This window comes from Engystomops pustulosus, chromosome 7 (genome assembly GCF_040894005.1).
Source record: "Engystomops pustulosus chromosome 7, aEngPut4.maternal, whole genome shotgun sequence".
In the NCBI taxonomy this organism is placed as follows: domain Eukaryota; kingdom Metazoa; phylum Chordata; class Amphibia; order Anura; family Leptodactylidae; genus Engystomops; species Engystomops pustulosus.
Window position 1 is genome coordinate 83,188,223 of NC_092417.1, and position 18,000 is coordinate 83,206,222.

The 18,000-nt window shown below is 42.1% G+C and overlaps 1 protein-coding gene across 1 annotated transcript; it reads left to right on the plus strand.

Annotated features, from left to right (window-relative positions):
* Positions 1-637: 637 nt before the first annotated feature.
* On the plus strand, positions 638-8,949 carry PDP2 (pyruvate dehydrogenase phosphatase catalytic subunit 2). The gene is made up of 2 exons (XM_072117118.1): positions 638-746; positions 6,902-8,949. Exon 2 carries the CDS (start codon positions 6,964-6,966, stop codon positions 8,569-8,571), a length of 1,608 nt encoding a protein of 535 aa, XP_071973219.1. The 5' UTR covers positions 638-746; positions 6,902-6,963; the 3' UTR covers positions 8,572-8,949.
* The last annotated feature ends 9,051 nt before the right edge of the window (positions 8,950-18,000 follow it).

Genomic DNA, 18,000 nt, shown 5'->3' on the forward strand with positions numbered 1-18,000 from the left:
TATTTAGGTGGTAAATCGATCTGCCTGAAAACGCAATGATTTTGAATTTCGAAAATGGCAAATTTTTCAAAAGATTCATCATTTTTTATTTTTTTTGTAAATAAACCCAAAACTTATCAGCCAATATTTACCACTAAAATGAAGTACAACATGTGGGGAAAAAACAATCTCAGAATCACTTTGATAAGTAACAGTGTTCAAAAGTTATAACCATATAAAGCGACGCAAGTCAGAATCCAAAAAATGGGGCTGAGTCTTAAGCTACGAAATGGCTGCGTCCTTAAGGGGTTAAAGAGTTTATTTGTCAACTTCCTATAAAAGTCTGCTGATGTGATTCACTTTCTTTTAAGTTAAAACTACAAGTGAATTATAGGAAGACATTTTTTAAGGAAAGATTTTCAATCCAGTACTGGTTTCAACTTTCAGGAACATCATCAAAAGAGCTGACCACGTGTCATTTCCCTAAACAGAGGGAATCTACAGGGAATGTCATTCCTCTCCTTCTCTGGTTTCCCTTAATGGATCTTATACACATGCAGAGCCATAACATTACATGAATGAGTTGCTAGTTTGGCGACTGAGCATGCCTCAACTATTGTTTCCAGTGACATAAGAGGAGGAGGGGGTATTCAGGGAAGGGGAGGACCCGGACATAAGGGCTTGGCTGCCAGTTCCAATCCTGTTCTAGAATCAGCAGGGTGAGTGTGAGCTGATCACTGAGGAGACTGGCAGCCTCCATATTGCTGGTAAGAAAATTCATACTTTATAGGTGTTAAGTGGGACACACTTTGTGAAAGTACATAGAATGTATCTTATAATAATCTTGTGTTATAATAAGTACTCTGCTTTCCTGTGTGCTGCTCTAAGAAGGGAAATGAGACCGGTAACATTATAGCAATTATGTGCCTTCAGGCAGCCCCTAGATGTCAAGAGATTGTAGATGCAGGAAAGTCTAGCGATACTTTGTATCAATGTGACTGGGAACACTAATCATAATTTATTTGGTTTAGAACAAAATGCCGTCTTTGGTCAAACACAAACTATGTAGCTATTCCTGAGAAATTTACAAGATGACTCATAATCATCTGATAGCATTTCATAACAAATATGACACATCATCTACATGGGCCTGAGGTGAGATTGGAACTACACTCACTGCTTTTTGCCTGGAGCAACACATGCGGTTTTGACAGCTCAGTTTTACACAAAGTTGTAATGTAAGAGAAGTATGAGCTTTGCCTGCATCATATGTGAATAGAAAAGAATGAGGAAGAAATGCTTTTAGGAGATCATGTTGGGCATCTATCCATTTTGGTGCATGCTTTTGCCGCACTTATGCTGCTAAAATTTTCACTGGGATGTTATATAGTGGGGTAAGGAGATAATGAATTGCACCCAAACTGTGTGCCCAAAAAAGGAAAACATTTGTGAGTGCCTGAAAAGCACCAATAATGGCGCGGACACTTCATAAATGAGGCGCAATAGATGCAGCAAGGGAAGTAAAAAAAGGACAGTTTTCTGTCGGAAATTCATTATTGAATGCCCCCCGATAACTTTATACATTCTTTAAAACAGTTTTACATAGCCTTATACTACAGACCCATATTGCACTCGGTGTAACTGAGGGCATGAGATGCTTCATGCTAATTTAATGCAATTCCTTAAATTTTTCAGTGTAAGATTTTTCTCAATTTGACAAAATGGTTACGTCTTGGTGCTTTATTTTATATACCTATAAAGGACAATCCCTGATTTCAAACATCTATTTTGGTAAAATTGTTCCTAGTTCAACACCCTATATTGCCATATATACTGGAGTATAAGCCGACCCGAATATAAGCCTAGGCCCCTAATTTTATCACAAAAACTGATTGACTTGAGTATAAGCCTGGGGTGGGAAATGCATTGATCACAGCCAGTGTATAGCTAGTAAGTCCCCTTCCCCCCTAGTATATAGCCATCCAGCCCCTGCCCTCAGTATATAGCCAACCAGCTGCCTGTCCAAGTATATAGCCAGCCAGCCCACGTCCCCATTATATATCCATCCCCCTGCCCAAGTATACCACAGCATTACCACAGTATATAGCCAGTCCCCTTCACCAGTATATAGCCAGCCCCCTGCCCTAGTATATAGCCACTCCCCTGCCCAAGTATATAGCCAGCATACATTCCCCCTGTATATAGCCAGTCCCCTGGCCCTGTATATAACCAGTCCCCTGCCCCTGTATATAGCAAGCACCCTGCCCCAATATACAGCCAGCCCCCTGCCCCTGTAAATAGCCAGCCTCCTGGCCCTATAGAAGGCCAGCCAGCATTCCCCTAATATAGACAGCTCCCTGCCCAAGTATAAAGCCATCTGCAGTTTGTCCAATTCATAAAAAAAAGAAAGTAAATAATCACCTTTCTGACGCCCCTACAAGTCTTTGCTTCTTTGGGCTGGCACACACAATATGATGACAGCTGTGGCTGAAGGAGTTCTTTATACATTGATTTCTAAATTGTGTTCCTGCTGAACACAATAGGAAAGAAAGGAGGCACACAGCATACCATTGAGCAGCACACAATCCAAATACCTGGTGATCTAGTTCTACTAGACTCATGAGTAAATAAGACCTGGCATCACATTCAGGAGAACAGTACCCTTAAATATGTTTGTTAGGCTGAAAGCTAGTTATTAACCCTTTTCTGACCAGGCTTTAGTGACCTATTTATTTTATTGGGGAATATTAATATTTATTTTTAAATATTTATTAATATTGTGTGTTTTTGTACTGTATATGTCACCATGAGATCATAAAAGACCCCAGGAGGACATTTCCACATTTTTCTTTTAATTTTCAATTTATTTTCTTTGATTTGTAGTTTTCACCTGTAACTGGGGCATCTATAAGAGGGAAACTGGGGCCAGCACCCACTCACTTTTTCCATTAGTAGGCGGTTGGGGACTAGTTTATACACATGCATGCTCGGACTGGGCTACTGGTGAATAGATTAATCCCCTGGGGGGCACCCAGCCTCAGCATGAGTAGAGCATGAGCGAGTACCCTTGTACTGACTACAAATATTCAGCATAAGGCTATCAAGAATTCTATGCATTCATATAATATGAAAACTTATGACATCAAGCTCCACTGTCTGGCCAACCAGCATCATTCATTTCTGGGCTCAACTTTTTCAACTACACTTCAAGACCTCAATCATCTTGTCTTAGGTCTGCTCCCAGAGTTATGAACTTTCCCAATCCTTATGTCCCATTATATCTTTGTCCTAACCAGTTTGGCCTAACCCTATTAAATATTACGGGCTTGTTGCATGCTTAACCTGACATAGACAACTGTGTTACAGGGATTATAGCAGAAAGGATTTTAGGTAAATTGAGATGAATGGAAAATAACCCAGACTTGGCCATGCTGCCTTATTCTGGAAGAACTTTATGGAGTTTCTGATAAGATGAGAAGGAGGCTAGTTATTACAAGAGGTGTGTGTGTTGCACTGTGTATGAATAGTCAGTGGAGAAAGAAGGAGGGGGATGGGGGATGAACTCAGTCACCCAGTGCATTCCTGTCTCTGCACTCCTAGCAGTTACTTTGAGAAAAATCAAGCAGTTTATTGTATAAAGTATAAACTCGAAAGAGAACTAAGAATCCCTAAAATATTACAATGTATTACAGTGTAAACAGAGAAGCTTGTCCTAAATGTGTTGTGTAACATTCATAGCACAGATGCTGATTTTTGCTTTTTGTAATTTGCAAAAGCATACACTGAAGCATTACGGTGAGATGGTATTAAATGGGCTCACAGTGTAATAAAAGAACAGTGTAACTGTGTGCATTAGTTTAATAAAGATATTATGGAATGCGGAGAATAATATAAATTTGTATCATAATATAATTTTATTACATAGTAAAATTTTGGAGAAATGGTCTGCATGCTTTCTGCTGAGCATTTCCCACAGCTTGGCCTAGAGCAGTGATGGCTAACCTATGGCACTGGTGCCAGACGTGGCACTCAGAGCCCTTTCTGTGGGCACTCAGGCCATCACCAGAGATGACTCCAGGTATCTCCCTGCAGTCCCAGACAGCCCAGGACTTGCTGTGCACAGAGGTATTTTAAAGTGACAGCTGTACCTGGGACTATTTTCTGCTTTATTGGTGTCCTCAGGTGCTGGTATCAATGAAAACTGTGACAGAGAAGGGTATAAATCATAAATTAGATTTCTGTGTTGGCACTTTGCGATAAATAAGCGGGCCTTTGTTGTAGTTTGGGCACTCGGTCTCTAAAAGGTTTGCCATCACTGGCCTAGAGTAACAGGAAAACTATGGGAAGGTCATCTAGACACATCCTCATTATAGAAAGTAGTTCAGTTAGATGGTGATATCAAATTTTTTGGGTCCCATCTAAACTGCAATGACAAATTCTTGCATTTTGCGTTTATATCTCGTCAACTTTTCCTTGATATCATGTTTACTTTATAAATACTATTGAATTGTGTTTAAATGCATTATAATCTAAACAATATTTTAATTTTAATTGAAGCCCAATAGATGATAACATTCTGAGTACAGGCGGTCCCCTACTTAAGGACACCCGACTTACAGACAACCCATAGTTACAGACAGACCCCTCTGACCTCTGGTGAAGCTCTCTGGATGCTTTACTATAGTCCCAGACTGCAATAATCAGCTGTGAGGTGTCTGTAATGAAGCTTTATTGATAATCCTTGGTCCTATTACAGCAAAAAATGCTTAAACTCCAATTGTCACTGGGGCCAAAATTTTTTTTGTCTGGATCTACAATTATAAAATATACAGTTTCGCCTTACATACAAATTCAACTTAAGAACAAACCGCTGGACCCTATCTTGTACGTAACCCGGGGACTGCCTGTAATTTATGTAAGTTAAGGCTTGTACATAGTTTATGCATGTGCAGCTATTGACCATCACATAAGCTACGGCAACATGACCGTAATTATACTAAACAATAATATATATTCACGTGATGTAAAGCCTCCCCTTTCGAATGGAAGACACCTTTTTTGAATCAGTTTTAACAGTTTATACACACATGAGAATCTTTAGGTACCTTCATTGTTGTGGTCTGTGTATTCTTCTTGACTTCTTGTATATTTCACTTTTATTTATAAATTTGGAGCTACACAGAATATGCAAATATCCTTCCCCCCCCCCCCCCCCCCACAGCTGCCTTGGTAGATCAAGATGTTTATTTAGACCAGGTCTGATTTGGCAGAGATTGTAACATATATGCTCCGGTCCGCATCCTGCCTGCCCCACTTACTGCCCCAACATGTGGCATGCAGGTCGGTGAACCTACTTGCTAAAAGCTAAATAAACGGTTGCAGCTATCCTTCCATAACACTTTTTCCAATTTTGGGCTATGCAGGTTGCACAATGTGCATGGCCTAAATGTATTTGGCGCACCATAAGAAGAAGAAATGAGTACCAGAAATGACACTTCACATACTTGCATGGGTTTAGAATTTGGTAGACTTTGTCGGTCTTATTATGTACCAAAATTTGCGGCAAACTAAGGGTTGGGAAACTAGATGTGCAAGTGATGAGATTCAAAAGCTGCGCCCAAATTGAGTGACAAAAAAAAGGGTAGCGCTGACACGTAATAAATATGGCACTGATGGTGCAGCAACAAAAAACAAAAACTGCACTTAGTGATAAATCTGGGCCACAGAGCGAGATTGTCGGATCAACCTCAGTTCTGTGCAAACTGCCCTTTCTGTATGTTTGAGCTAGCCTCCATTACACACTTTTACACACTGTTGGAGGGAATAGTGTAGGTTTCTCTGCAGGTTTATATGAGGTTGAGAAGTAGAAGCTCAAGACTTTGCCAATAAACGAAAGGCTGTATGCAAATGAGCCTGAGGGGCTCCAGGCTCCATTAGCCCTGCAAGCCTAATCCTGCTTCCGGCTGGGGAGCTAGGAGAGAGCATATGCCCTGCTCTCTTCATGCCCCGACTCTGGTGTCACCGGACGGTTTGTAATTCGTAGAGTAAATGGGGATCACATATAAAAAAAAATATATATATTTTTTTTAAATTTAAATTATGGCTGCAGGGCCCTTGCAGTTGTGACACACCCGATAATGCAGTGAAATAGAAAACTCCTACTTAAGAATGCAGGGATCTGAAGTTAGTCTGTAGGGGGTTTGAAGTGTGTCTATGAATCCAGGTGCATTGAGTTTTCTTCAAAATGTTTTCTTCAAATTCTAAGATTTTACTGTTTCTGCCACTGTTTAAGCGAAGTTTTAGAACTTTTAAATCTTTCATACTGTGGCCTGGTCTAGAGAAGTGTTTTCCTACAGGAATCTCCTTCCCCCATCATAGTTAGAGGGGGTTAGCTGGTGACCTTCCCCCACCTATGTATTTCAAAGTAAACTGAAACATTGACCCTGGGTGAAGAAAAATCTAGCTACAGCTCTGTTACATACAATAATACTGGTAATACATTATTTATCTTTTGCCATTATATTTAGCAAGACTTTACAGATCATGGCCTACAAATAAAATAAGACATTAGAGAGGAATAAGACGGTCAGGTGAAACAATAGGTTTGATGGACCTGCTCACATGGTAGCTTACAATCTATGATTGTTTTTATTACCTTGTTAGACTTCTATAGCAGTTCTATCATTTGGCACATTCTTAATATTTTATTACAATCATTGAATGGAACAAAAACATATCATAATAGTTTAAATAGTTTAAACTATGCATATATTTTCATCATGCATGACATACAACTGGAATAAACTAGGACTGTCAAGGAAATTCGTTATGGAAAAAAGGAATGTTAATGAGGAGAATGTGGATTTTTATATGTACCATGACTACATGAGAAATAATATATATATATGTTTTTGTCATACAGGTATTTTCTGAATTATCGTTATTTTAGAAGTTCAAAAGACAACATAGCTTGGAGTTCATCTTATGATGTCAAGAACTTTCTCTGGACTATTCCTGACTACAGTTAAGCAAAGCACTGCCTTGGTAAAAAGTGGGAGATGCCACTATTCAAAATGCATGACCCAAAGGAACCATATGAGATTGAGATGGACACTCTCGGGTAAGGTTGTTAAACCAATATGTCTCTGCTATCCATTGCACCAAGCCAGTGTCTCCCAGAACAAGTCTTACAAGCACACAGCAGAGGATCTCCACTTCCAAATACTTCCAGAACAAATCAATTACATCCTCAGAGCCAATGAGCAGTCCCATAAGGTACCAGAGACTGATGGCAAAAACCGAAATACAGTCCTCAAGTTTGAAAGTAATATACTAGCCTCTAACACTCCTTGTGAAGACCGCCGAAGTGCCGCCACTTGCTTACAGACCAAAGGTCACATGTTTGGAATCTTCGATGGCCATGCTGGCTCAGCGTGTGCTCAGTCCGTTAGTGAGCGCTTGTTTTATTACATTGCAGTCTCCCTGATGTCTCAGGAAACTCTGCAGGAGATTGAGTTTGCGACTGAACACATGAAACCTGTTTTACCTATCCTCCAGTGGCACAAACATAAGAATGATTACATGTACAGAGAGATTGCGTCACTCTACGTTGATCACCTTCGGGTTTATTGGCAAGAGTTAATCGATCTGGACAATGAATCTGGTATGAGCATTACTGACGCCATGTACTATGCCTTTCAAAGACTGGATTCTGATATCTCATTGGAAGCTCAAGTGCCCACAGACAATGAGATGGTCAAGAATCTTACTTTGCAAATTGCATTTTCAGGGGCGACAGCATGTGTGTCACACATTGATGGGGTAAATTTACATGTTGCCAATGCTGGAGATTGTCGTGCTGTCTTGGGTGTTCAGGATGAAAATGGAGTTTGGTCTGCAGTACCTCTTACGGTCGACCACAATGCTCTGAATGAATCAGAGGTGCAGAGAATACGTTGCGAGCACCCAGCCTCTGAAGAGGAAACTGTTGTGATTGACCAAAGGTTGCTCGGAATTTTAATGCCCTTTAGGGCTTTTGGTGATGTCCGATTTAAATGGAGCGAAGAGCTGCAGCAAAGTGTTCTGAAAAGTGTTTGTGACAAAGAACCTCTGAATATTTATCAGTATTATCCTTCCAACTATCATACCCCACCATATTTAACTGCAAAACCAGAGATCACTTACCATAAGCTAAGACCTCAGGATAAGTTCCTGGTCATGGCCTCTGATGGACTTTGGGAAATGCTAGAAAACCAGGAGGTGGTGAGGCTAGTGGCAGAATACCTTTCTGAGATCCGTTTACTTGAACCTCAAGTTTCCATAGAGAAGCGAAGTCTTGGTTACATGCACAACTTGCTTCTTAAAAGGAGAACTAAAAGACAAAGCTTTCAGGATCAGAACATTGCCACACACCTGATTCGACATGCTATAGGTAGCAATGAGGATGGAGAGATTGAACAGGAAAAATTGGCTGCTATGTTGAGTTTGCCAGAGGACTTGTCGAGGATGTACAGAGATGACATCACTGTTACTGTTGTCTTATTTAACACAAATGCTATTGAAGCCCATTACAGAGAGAATGAAAGGGAATAGTAAAAGTACTAAGTCTCAATTTTTAGTTATTTTTAAGTGGATTTTTTTTAATATTACAGGGTTTAGGGATGGAAAATGTGTGTTAAGGGGTTTGACCGATGGTACATTCACTGACAGGACTCTTTACTAAAGTGCTAAACAAAGTTTTACTCTTGTCTATGTTGCTCTGACTGGCAATAACATTTAACCCCTGTAGTAAATAGGGCAGAAATACCCAGTACAACTTCACCATAGTTTTTGGTGATTTCAGAATGGAGGTCTCACCTTTCCAAAAAGTAAAGTGAATTTTTTTCCTGTAATTTAACAACTATGTGTATTGCGTTTATCAACAACAATTGATACTGTATTGTATGGAAATATAAAGTGCTAAACTCTGAATGTGTATAGAATTTATATAAGCATTGCACGCACCACAACACAATACACAATTACATTTGGTCGCTGTGGGCAACTAAGGCATTTTTTTCTTTTAATGACTACTTAATAACGCTCCCACCAGTGTATAAGAGAGATATGGGTCTTCTACAGCTTTAAATCCATTAATCCTTATTTCTGGAAATCCATGTATGTGCTAGATTTGTATAATTTAAACATTAGTTTCAACTGCACCTATAGTTTTTTCTTTTACCTGCCCAAAATCATTGATCGATTTCTCACAAATAGAAAAGGGCCTGTCAATAATTCCCATTAGGCAGGCAAGGAAGAATCTACAGAGGGGATCCCTTTAATGTGAACACCACTAGTTGTGCTTGTAAGTAATTTGGCTAATGGGCATGTGTAGAAGAGATCCTACACAGCAGGAGGAGTGTAGGATTCTTTTATATTAAGAGGAAGGATCAAATGTAGACCTGAGCTACTCCATGTCTCTCTTTTTCACTTCATCTCATTACATCCCCTTTTTTCAGACTGCACCTCCATGAGTCCCTCTTTCTCCTGGTGCATCTGAAATCCTCTTTTTGAACTATCATGCACAACCATGTTCTCATCTTTCTGTAGCCTGTATCCACTGCACTTTACTCCTTCTCACAGCATGTTCCTGCCCTGCCTAGATGTAATTCACTGGTGGCTAAAGGACCCGTGATGATGTTATTGATTGACATTATGTCTTTGAGCTCCGTTAGGAAAGTGACTCCTGTCCACTACACTGTGTGCAGCTCATGGGATTGTGCCACCAAGGACATGTTTACACAGGCTGCACAGTGGCACAATTGCATAGCAGCTCCCAACATTCCGGATTTGGTGGAACAGTCCCAGTTTGTGGGCACTGTCCCACCATTCTGGGCGGTTGGGAGAATGTCCTGGGCTGCCCCTCAACAGCTCCTGTTACCTCCACAAGTCTTTGCTATGCTCTACAATAGAGATGTGTGAAGGTAGCTCCTCCCCTGGCTGTCCCCGCTGTCCCTCCATTATCTGAGAGCTCTGAGGAGAGAAGGAAGCAGGACTGTGGGGTAGCAAGACAAAGGTAAGTAGCAAGGTTTTTTTTTATTTTAATACCCAGGAACAGGAGAGGACAGGGGCAACAATATGAGGGGAGAGGGCACATTATAAGAGGGATGGAGGATATGAGGCCACTATATAAGGGGAGGGGGCCACTATATAAAAGGGGGATGGAGGACAGGGGGGACTATATAAGAGAGATGGAGGACAGGGGGCACTATACAAGAGTCATTATATAATTGTCAGGGCTAGAGGCAACTTGTTCCCAATCCACATGGTGACAGCATAGCCTGCATATCCTTACATACACCATGATTATTCTCATACAGCCAGTCACTTATTTATGTAATTTTCTCTGTGAGGACTAGAGGCAGGACATAGGACCACATATTGGATGTTTATAAAGTTTCAGAATATGAGTAATTATGCTTCATGGATGTTAACAGAACACAGGGTTTAAATGTCAAAGTAAATACTTGTGACCATAATGTTTTCTATGTAAGTGATGGAAATACATTACACAGAACAGTTGCATATTCTGTCACAAGTTGATTTTTATTGAGGGTGATCTTAGTAATAGTAACCACCACAATCCCGGGCGCAGCGTTTAGCCAGTTTTCCGTGTAGTATAATTTCTGTGTCTAAACACCTTTAAATTTATTATAACATGTTTCTATAGCAGCCAGGTCACGTACCTGACCACCCACTGACTTTAGACGGATAGCAGGCACGGCTCTTTAGACTTTGCTGCAGTTTTCTCCTACTCCCACACTAATCACGGGAGCAGGATTGGGTCTCCAGTTGTCAGACACAGATGGGGCGGCATGGTGGCTTAGTGGGTAGCACTTCTGCCTTCTGCCTTCTGCTGGCGTCCTGGGTTCAAGTCCCACCCAGGTCAGCAAAGAGTTTGTATGTTCTCTCTGTGTTTGCGTGGGTTTCCTCTGGGTCCTCCGGTTTCCTCCCACACTCCAAAACATACTGGTAGGTTGTTTAGATTGTGAGCCCCATGGGGACAGGGACCAATTTGGCATGCTTTGTGCAGTGCTGCATAATCTGTAGGCGCTATATAAATAAAGAATTATTATTATTATGGAGACCCTAGGAAGAAGGTAGAAGCAGTTTATTACAGGGTGATCTGTGTGGTCACATTACAGGGGGATCTATATGGGGCATATTACAGGGGGATCTGTGTGGTCACATTACAGGGGGATCTATATGGGGCATATTACAGCGGGATCTGTGTGTGGGGCACATTACAGGGGGGTCTATATGGGGCACATTACAGGGGGATCTGTGTGGGGCACATTGCAGGGGGATCTGTGTGGGGCACATTACAGGGGGATCTGTGGGAGGCACATTACAGGGGGATCTGTGTGGGGCACATTGCAGGGGGATCTGTGTGGGGCACATTACAGGGGGATCTGTGTGGGGCACATTACAGGGGGATCTGTATGGGGCACATTACAGGGGGATCTGTGGGAGGCACATTACAGGGGGGCTGTGTGGGAGGCATATTACTGGGGATCATTACAGGGGGCCTGTGTGGGGCACATTACTGAGGAAGATTACAAGGGGGACATTACTGGATAGATGTGTGGGAGACGTTACTGGGGGCTGTGTGTGAGGACATTACTGGGGGCCTGTGGGGACATTCCTTGGGGTGTGTTCACACCTGGCAGTAGGAAGGGCCTAGGTTTGATCTCACATGAGTTTCCAGTGATGATTATGTGATGGATAACGAGCGGCTGGTCTCTTGTATTTGTTTAAACGCCACGTGTGAGCACAGCCTTAGGGTAATGTCACACGAGGTTTTTTGAACGCGTTTTTGGCCCTTTTTTAAGCAGTCAGTTTTTGACAGGTTTGACCAATTATCTAAATGCAAACTGGTCAAAAACGGATACTATTTTTGACGGACTGCTTAAAAACGGCCAAAAACGTGTTCAAACCGCCATGTGTGACATCACCCTTACAGTATTTTGGGAGAGTGTTAGGGGCAGCAGCAGGACAACACTGTCAGGGTGCAGTCACACGTTGCAGTTACAACTGCATCACAATCAGTTTTGAGGTGGTTTTAGGTGCAGTTATGTTAATTTAACAAGTGAAAGCCATGATCTGGTGAATTTGAGTTTGAAGGGGAAACCTGTTCCACAAATGTTCTTCACTGCACCTAAACTGCACCTAAAACCTGCAACATGTGAACGCAACTTCGGAGAACGAAGATTTTGGGATAATGAAGGACATAAGATGTCTGTGTGGTGATGCCGAGTCCAAGGGTGGTTGCACATGTGGCGTTTTAACCCGTTTTTAGAAAACGCATTCATTTTTGTCCATGTTAAATTAAGATAATTGGTAAAACTGGACAAAAACATATGCGGTTTCAAAAACGTATGCGTTTTTTAACGGACTGAAAACGCCTGACTAAAAATGGACTAACAACCGGTTCAAAACGTCACGAGTTCCACCACCCTAATAATGAAGTGGACATGTCACCTGCAGTCACTGGGTGCAAGTCAGGATTTCTCCGGTATTTCTGTAGCTGTATATACCCTAAGCAAAGTTGTTATTGGCACAGCCACATGTGAGGGGGTTATGTACAGGAGGGGGCATTACTGAAAGTCTGATACAAATGAATTGGGGCCTGTGCCCCGGATCTTTTTCCACCCTAGTAACGCCCCTGACAGAAACATTGGCATCAATAGACATATTTTTCTGAAACCCCATGTTACCAAATTTGAGCACTTAAAGGAAACCTACCATGAGGAATCTACCATGAAGTAGATCTGATGACTGCCTCTACCCTTATGTGTAATCTAATAATCCTGGAACCTAACTTTTTAACATCTTAATTTTAGTAATATGTAAATTAACTGTAGAGGCTACTGGGGTGTGTAGTAGCCTTAGCTCCTAGTGCCTTCCCAGACTAGTATATGCCCCAGTAACCCCTGCAGTTAATTTACATATGACAAAAATTAGGTTTTTAACAAGTTAGGTTAGTACTGTATCATTTAGTATCATTGCATGGCTTGAATACTTGGTCAATGAATCAATGTAATTTTTCCTGGGGAATCCAAAAAAAATGGGGGTTCCCATTTAAGATTTTAAAGTGGCCCCCAACACCATTCATGGGCTGGAGGTATGAGTTTGGTATCATTGGATAGATTTGTGAAAAATATTTGATACCTACTGTATATTTTAAGTTTGAAATAATGAAATATCCAAAGCAGAGCCCCCATTAAAGAAATATCCCCAGCAGAGCCCCCTGTAAAGAAATGTCCACAGCAGATTACTCCTTTAATGAAATGTCCAAAGCAGAGCTGCCTTAAAAAAAAATCTATACTTACCTCCAGCTTCTTCTCCCCGCAGCTCTGTTTTCTATGCACACTATGTTGTCACACGGCCACAACTCTGTGTGAGCACATAGTGTATGCACAGGAGCTGGAAGAGAAGAAGATTGAGGCATGAGGAGAAGAAGGCAGAGGTAAGTATACATTTTTTTTACAGGGAAGGTAAACGCAAAAGTCATTACTTTGGGTTAATTTGAATAATTAACCCAAAACACCTACAAAGGCTTCCTATGTATTTTAAAAGGCCCCTTAGTCTGGTTCAGTAGGCGACACATTCATGAAGAAGACTGCTGACTTGATAGATGTCAAGAATGTAGTCATTGACAAGAAGATGTCGGTTCACAGAATGCTGTATTAGTGGCAGGTTGAGTGGAAGCTAAAAGTGTGGTAGAAAAAGGTGCACAAGCAACTGGGATAACCGCAGCCTTTATAAGATTGTGAAGAAAATTTGGGGAGTGGACTGCTTCTGGAGTCAGAGCTTCAAGAGCCACCACATACAGACTTATCCATGACATGGGCTACAAGTGCTTTCCATGTGTCAAGCCACTCCTGACCAATAGAAAATGTCAGGAGCGTCTTACCTGGGCCTAGGAGAATGAGAAGTGGACTGTTGCACAGTGGTCCAAGGTGTTTTTTTCAGATGAAAGTAAATTTTGAATTCATTTGGAATTCAAGGTCCCAAAACATAGAGGAGGAGTGGAGAGGCACAATCCAAGCTGCTTGAGATCCAGTGTGAAATTTTTACAATCCATGATTTGGGGAGCAATGTCATCTGGTGGTGCAGGTCAACTCTGCTTTATCAAGACCAGCGCAGCTGTCTACCAGAAAACTTTATAACATGACATGCTCACTTCTGCAGACAAGCTTTTTTGAGGTAGAATTTTCAATTTCCAGCAGGACCTGCCACCTGTGCACACTGCCAAAAGTACAAATACCTGGCTTACTAACCACAGTATCAATGTGCTTGATTGACCAACAAACTTGCCTAACCTTAACCCCATAGAGAATCTATGGGCTATTGACAAAAGAAAGATGAGAGACAGCAGACACATCAATGCAGACAAGCTGAAGGTTGCTATCAAAGCAACCTGGGCTTCTATAACACCTCTGCAGTGCCATCAGCTGATCACCTCCATGACATACCCCATCCGTGCAGTCATTCATGCAGGAGCCCAGACCAAGTATTGCGTGCATTTACTGTGCATACTTTTCATATGGCCAACATTTCTGTTGGTCTTATACAATATCCTAATTTTCTGAGATAATGGCCAACATACATTATTGTGCCTGTGCCAGTTTTCTGTCCATGTTTGCATGAAAACAAGTATCTTTGGAGCTTGCACATGTATTTATCATGCTTGTGCGCCACAATTGTGTCACAGCTGCATTTTGTCCAACACTTTGTAGTACTGTACACTTAAAGGGACATGGTAGTGTGTGTTCCTAGTGTGTGTCACATTTATAAATGAGATGCGCCACAATTCTGTCAAAACAGCATGAAGCAAAGTGCACAAAGATTCCCCATCTGCCGCAATTCATAAACATTGTGTGCCCAATTTCCTGCAAGTGTCGCTTCCCCGACCAGGTCGGCCGGAGTTTACCATCTTTCTCCCGGTGTATGTAAGTGCATTGGATGCAACACAAATTGATTTGTTAAATCCCGCGCATTGTCCGAATCCGTCCAATCGTCCATCGGCTCGCCCCCCAATTTTTGTCACATGAAAGCTGGCGCAATTGCGACACAATCCGATCGCATCCAACGAAATTCCTGGCGCGATCCCGGAAAACGTTGTTAAACTCGGCGGCCCTGGGACCTTAGTAACCCCCCCCCCCCCCACCATGTACATATGCAGGTCATAGATTGCTTTAGCCTGCAAATTCTTTTCCCTATGACAAAAAACAGAATGTTGTTGTTTCAGTGGACTTCTTATTATGGTTTACAAATACTGATGCAATTACTGGGCAGAAGACTGCCATCCGAACATGCTCTAAAGATTGCAACACATGTGTAGGAGAGAAAAGAACGCACTTTATTTTTCATTACAACTGATTAAAATATGATAAAACCCACCACAAGGTGGTAGTAAGGGACTTCAAATTCAGAGTTTTATTAGACAAACCATTATATTCCTGTACCAGTAATGTCCACCAAGTGACACTATCACTCTCTGGAGTTATTTCCTTAACTATTCCATGTAGTGAAAAGCAATTCATTACTTTTATAAACATGCATGTCTTTACTGAAATATAATAGTTTAGATGAGCTACTGTAACGGTGGAAGTTTTCAGATGTTTGGGTGGAATTAAAACTTCATGTAGGCTGTTGTATCTGCTCTTATCATGTATATATGGACACTGCACAATACAACTTCTCTTGTCCTGTATACTGGGTGTAATTCTCAGTATCTGCTCTTATTCTGTATATATGGACACTGCACATTACCATTTCTCTTGTCTTGTATACTGGGTATAATTCTCAGTATCTGCTCTTATTCTATACATATATGGACACTGCACAGTACCACTTCTCCTGTCCTAAATACTGGGTGTAATTCTCAGTATCTGCTCCTATCCTGTATATATGGACAGTGCACAGTACCACTTCTCCTGTCCTAAATACTGGGTGTAATTCTCAGTATTTGGTCTTATTCTGTACATATGGACACTGCACAGTACCACTTCTCATGTCCTGTATACTGGATGTAATTCTCAGTATCTGCTCTTATCCTGTATATATGGACAGTGTACAGCACCACTTCTCCTGTCCTATATACTGGGTGTAATTCTCAGTATCTTCTCTTATCCTGTATATATGGACACTGCACAGTACTACTTCTCTTGTCCTGTATACTGGGTGTAATTCTCACTACACTACCTGCTCTTATTCTGTACATATGGACACTGCACAGTACCACTTCTCCTGTCCTGTATACTGGGTGTAATTCACAGTATCTGCTCTTATTCTGTATTATGGACACTGCACAGCACCACTTCTCCTGTCCTGTATACTGGGTGTAATTCTCAGTATCTGCTCTTATTCTGTATATATGGACATGCAACACCCTCGCCGATGCAAGGCAGAGGAGTGGTTGCGAATACGTCCCACCATGTAGCTTTCAGCCTGTGTAGGGTCTAGTCAGCCCCACAGCATGTCACTACATCACACTACATAGTCCTTATAGGACACAGGGGAACACTGCAGTAGTAGATCCTGCCTGGCAAGGCAGGAGTTATTTGTTTTATGTGGTATAAGATGTGTCATCCAATCACATGTATTGCACTCTATTCTCTGTAAGCTGAGATGTAATTGGAGGAGCAGCCACCACCTGACCAGGGGAGTTACAAGACCCTGTCAGGAAACTTCCAGAAGAGTGCAGTCTCTCCCAGGAGAGAGAAGAGAGCAGTCAGACGAGGAGTCTGCAGAAGCAGACTGGAGTAACCCCAGTCTAAACTCTATACAGCTAGCATACCAGACCAGAGCAGAAGGAGCCTAGCCCCTGCCTGAAGAGTGGAGCTAATAGATAAGAGTAGTGAGGAAAGGGGTATCATCCCACCTTCAAGGGTGATACCTGAAGCACTCCAGGACAAGCTGAGGCTTCCTATTAGGACACAGCTACCTCCCAGCCTGCCCTCTGCATCCAGGCTGGCGATCTACCTCCTGTGGCTCCCTCCAACTGCATCTCAGCACTCCACCATTCTGTTAAAGGCACGTTGCTGCGGTTCCTGTTGGTTCCAATAAAGAACTGTAAGTTGTTTTTGTTCAACCTCTGCCTCCGTCTGGTCCCTGCTACTACAGCTGCCATCATCACAGGCACCCTGTCCACTACACAGAGACTCATACTCTAGACACCAAAGGGTAGCCCCAGGGAGAACCGCTATAGCAGCCTCTGCCTCATCATTTCTTGCCAACACCACCCTGCTGGAGACCTGCCAGGCTGTAGCACAGCCCTCCGGTTCCCCATACCAAGCACCGTGACACTAGCGTGCCTAGGCCGCAACCGCCAGCCACTCAGGTACTGCGGGCCCCGGCTGACTCCAGGCCCCGAGAAAAGGCTAGGCCCCGGTGGGGGATGTTGCAGACACTGCACAGTACCACTTCTCTTGTCCTGTATACTGGGTGTAATTCTCAGTATCTGCTCTTATTCTTTATATATGGAGACAGTACAGTACCACTTCTCTTGTCCTGTATACTGGGTGTAATTCTCAGTATCTGCTCTTATTCTGTATATATGGACACTGCACAGTATCATTTCTCTTGCCCTGTATACTGGGTATAATTCTCAGCATCTGCTCTTATCCTATATATATGGACACTGCACAGTACCACTTCTCCTGTCCTGTATACTGGATGTAATTCTCAGTATCTGCTCTTATTCTGTATATATGGACACTGCACAGTACCACTTCTCCTGTCCTGTATACTGGATGTAATTCTCAGTATTTGGTCTTATTCTGTATATATGGACACTGCACAGTACCACTTCTCCTGTCCTGTATACTGGATGTAATTCTCAGTATCTGCTCTTATTCTGTATATATGGACTATGCACAGTACCACTTCTCTTGTCCTGTATACTGGGTGTAATTCTCAGTATCTGCTCTTATTCTGTATATATGGACACTGCACAGTACCACTTCTCCTGTCCTG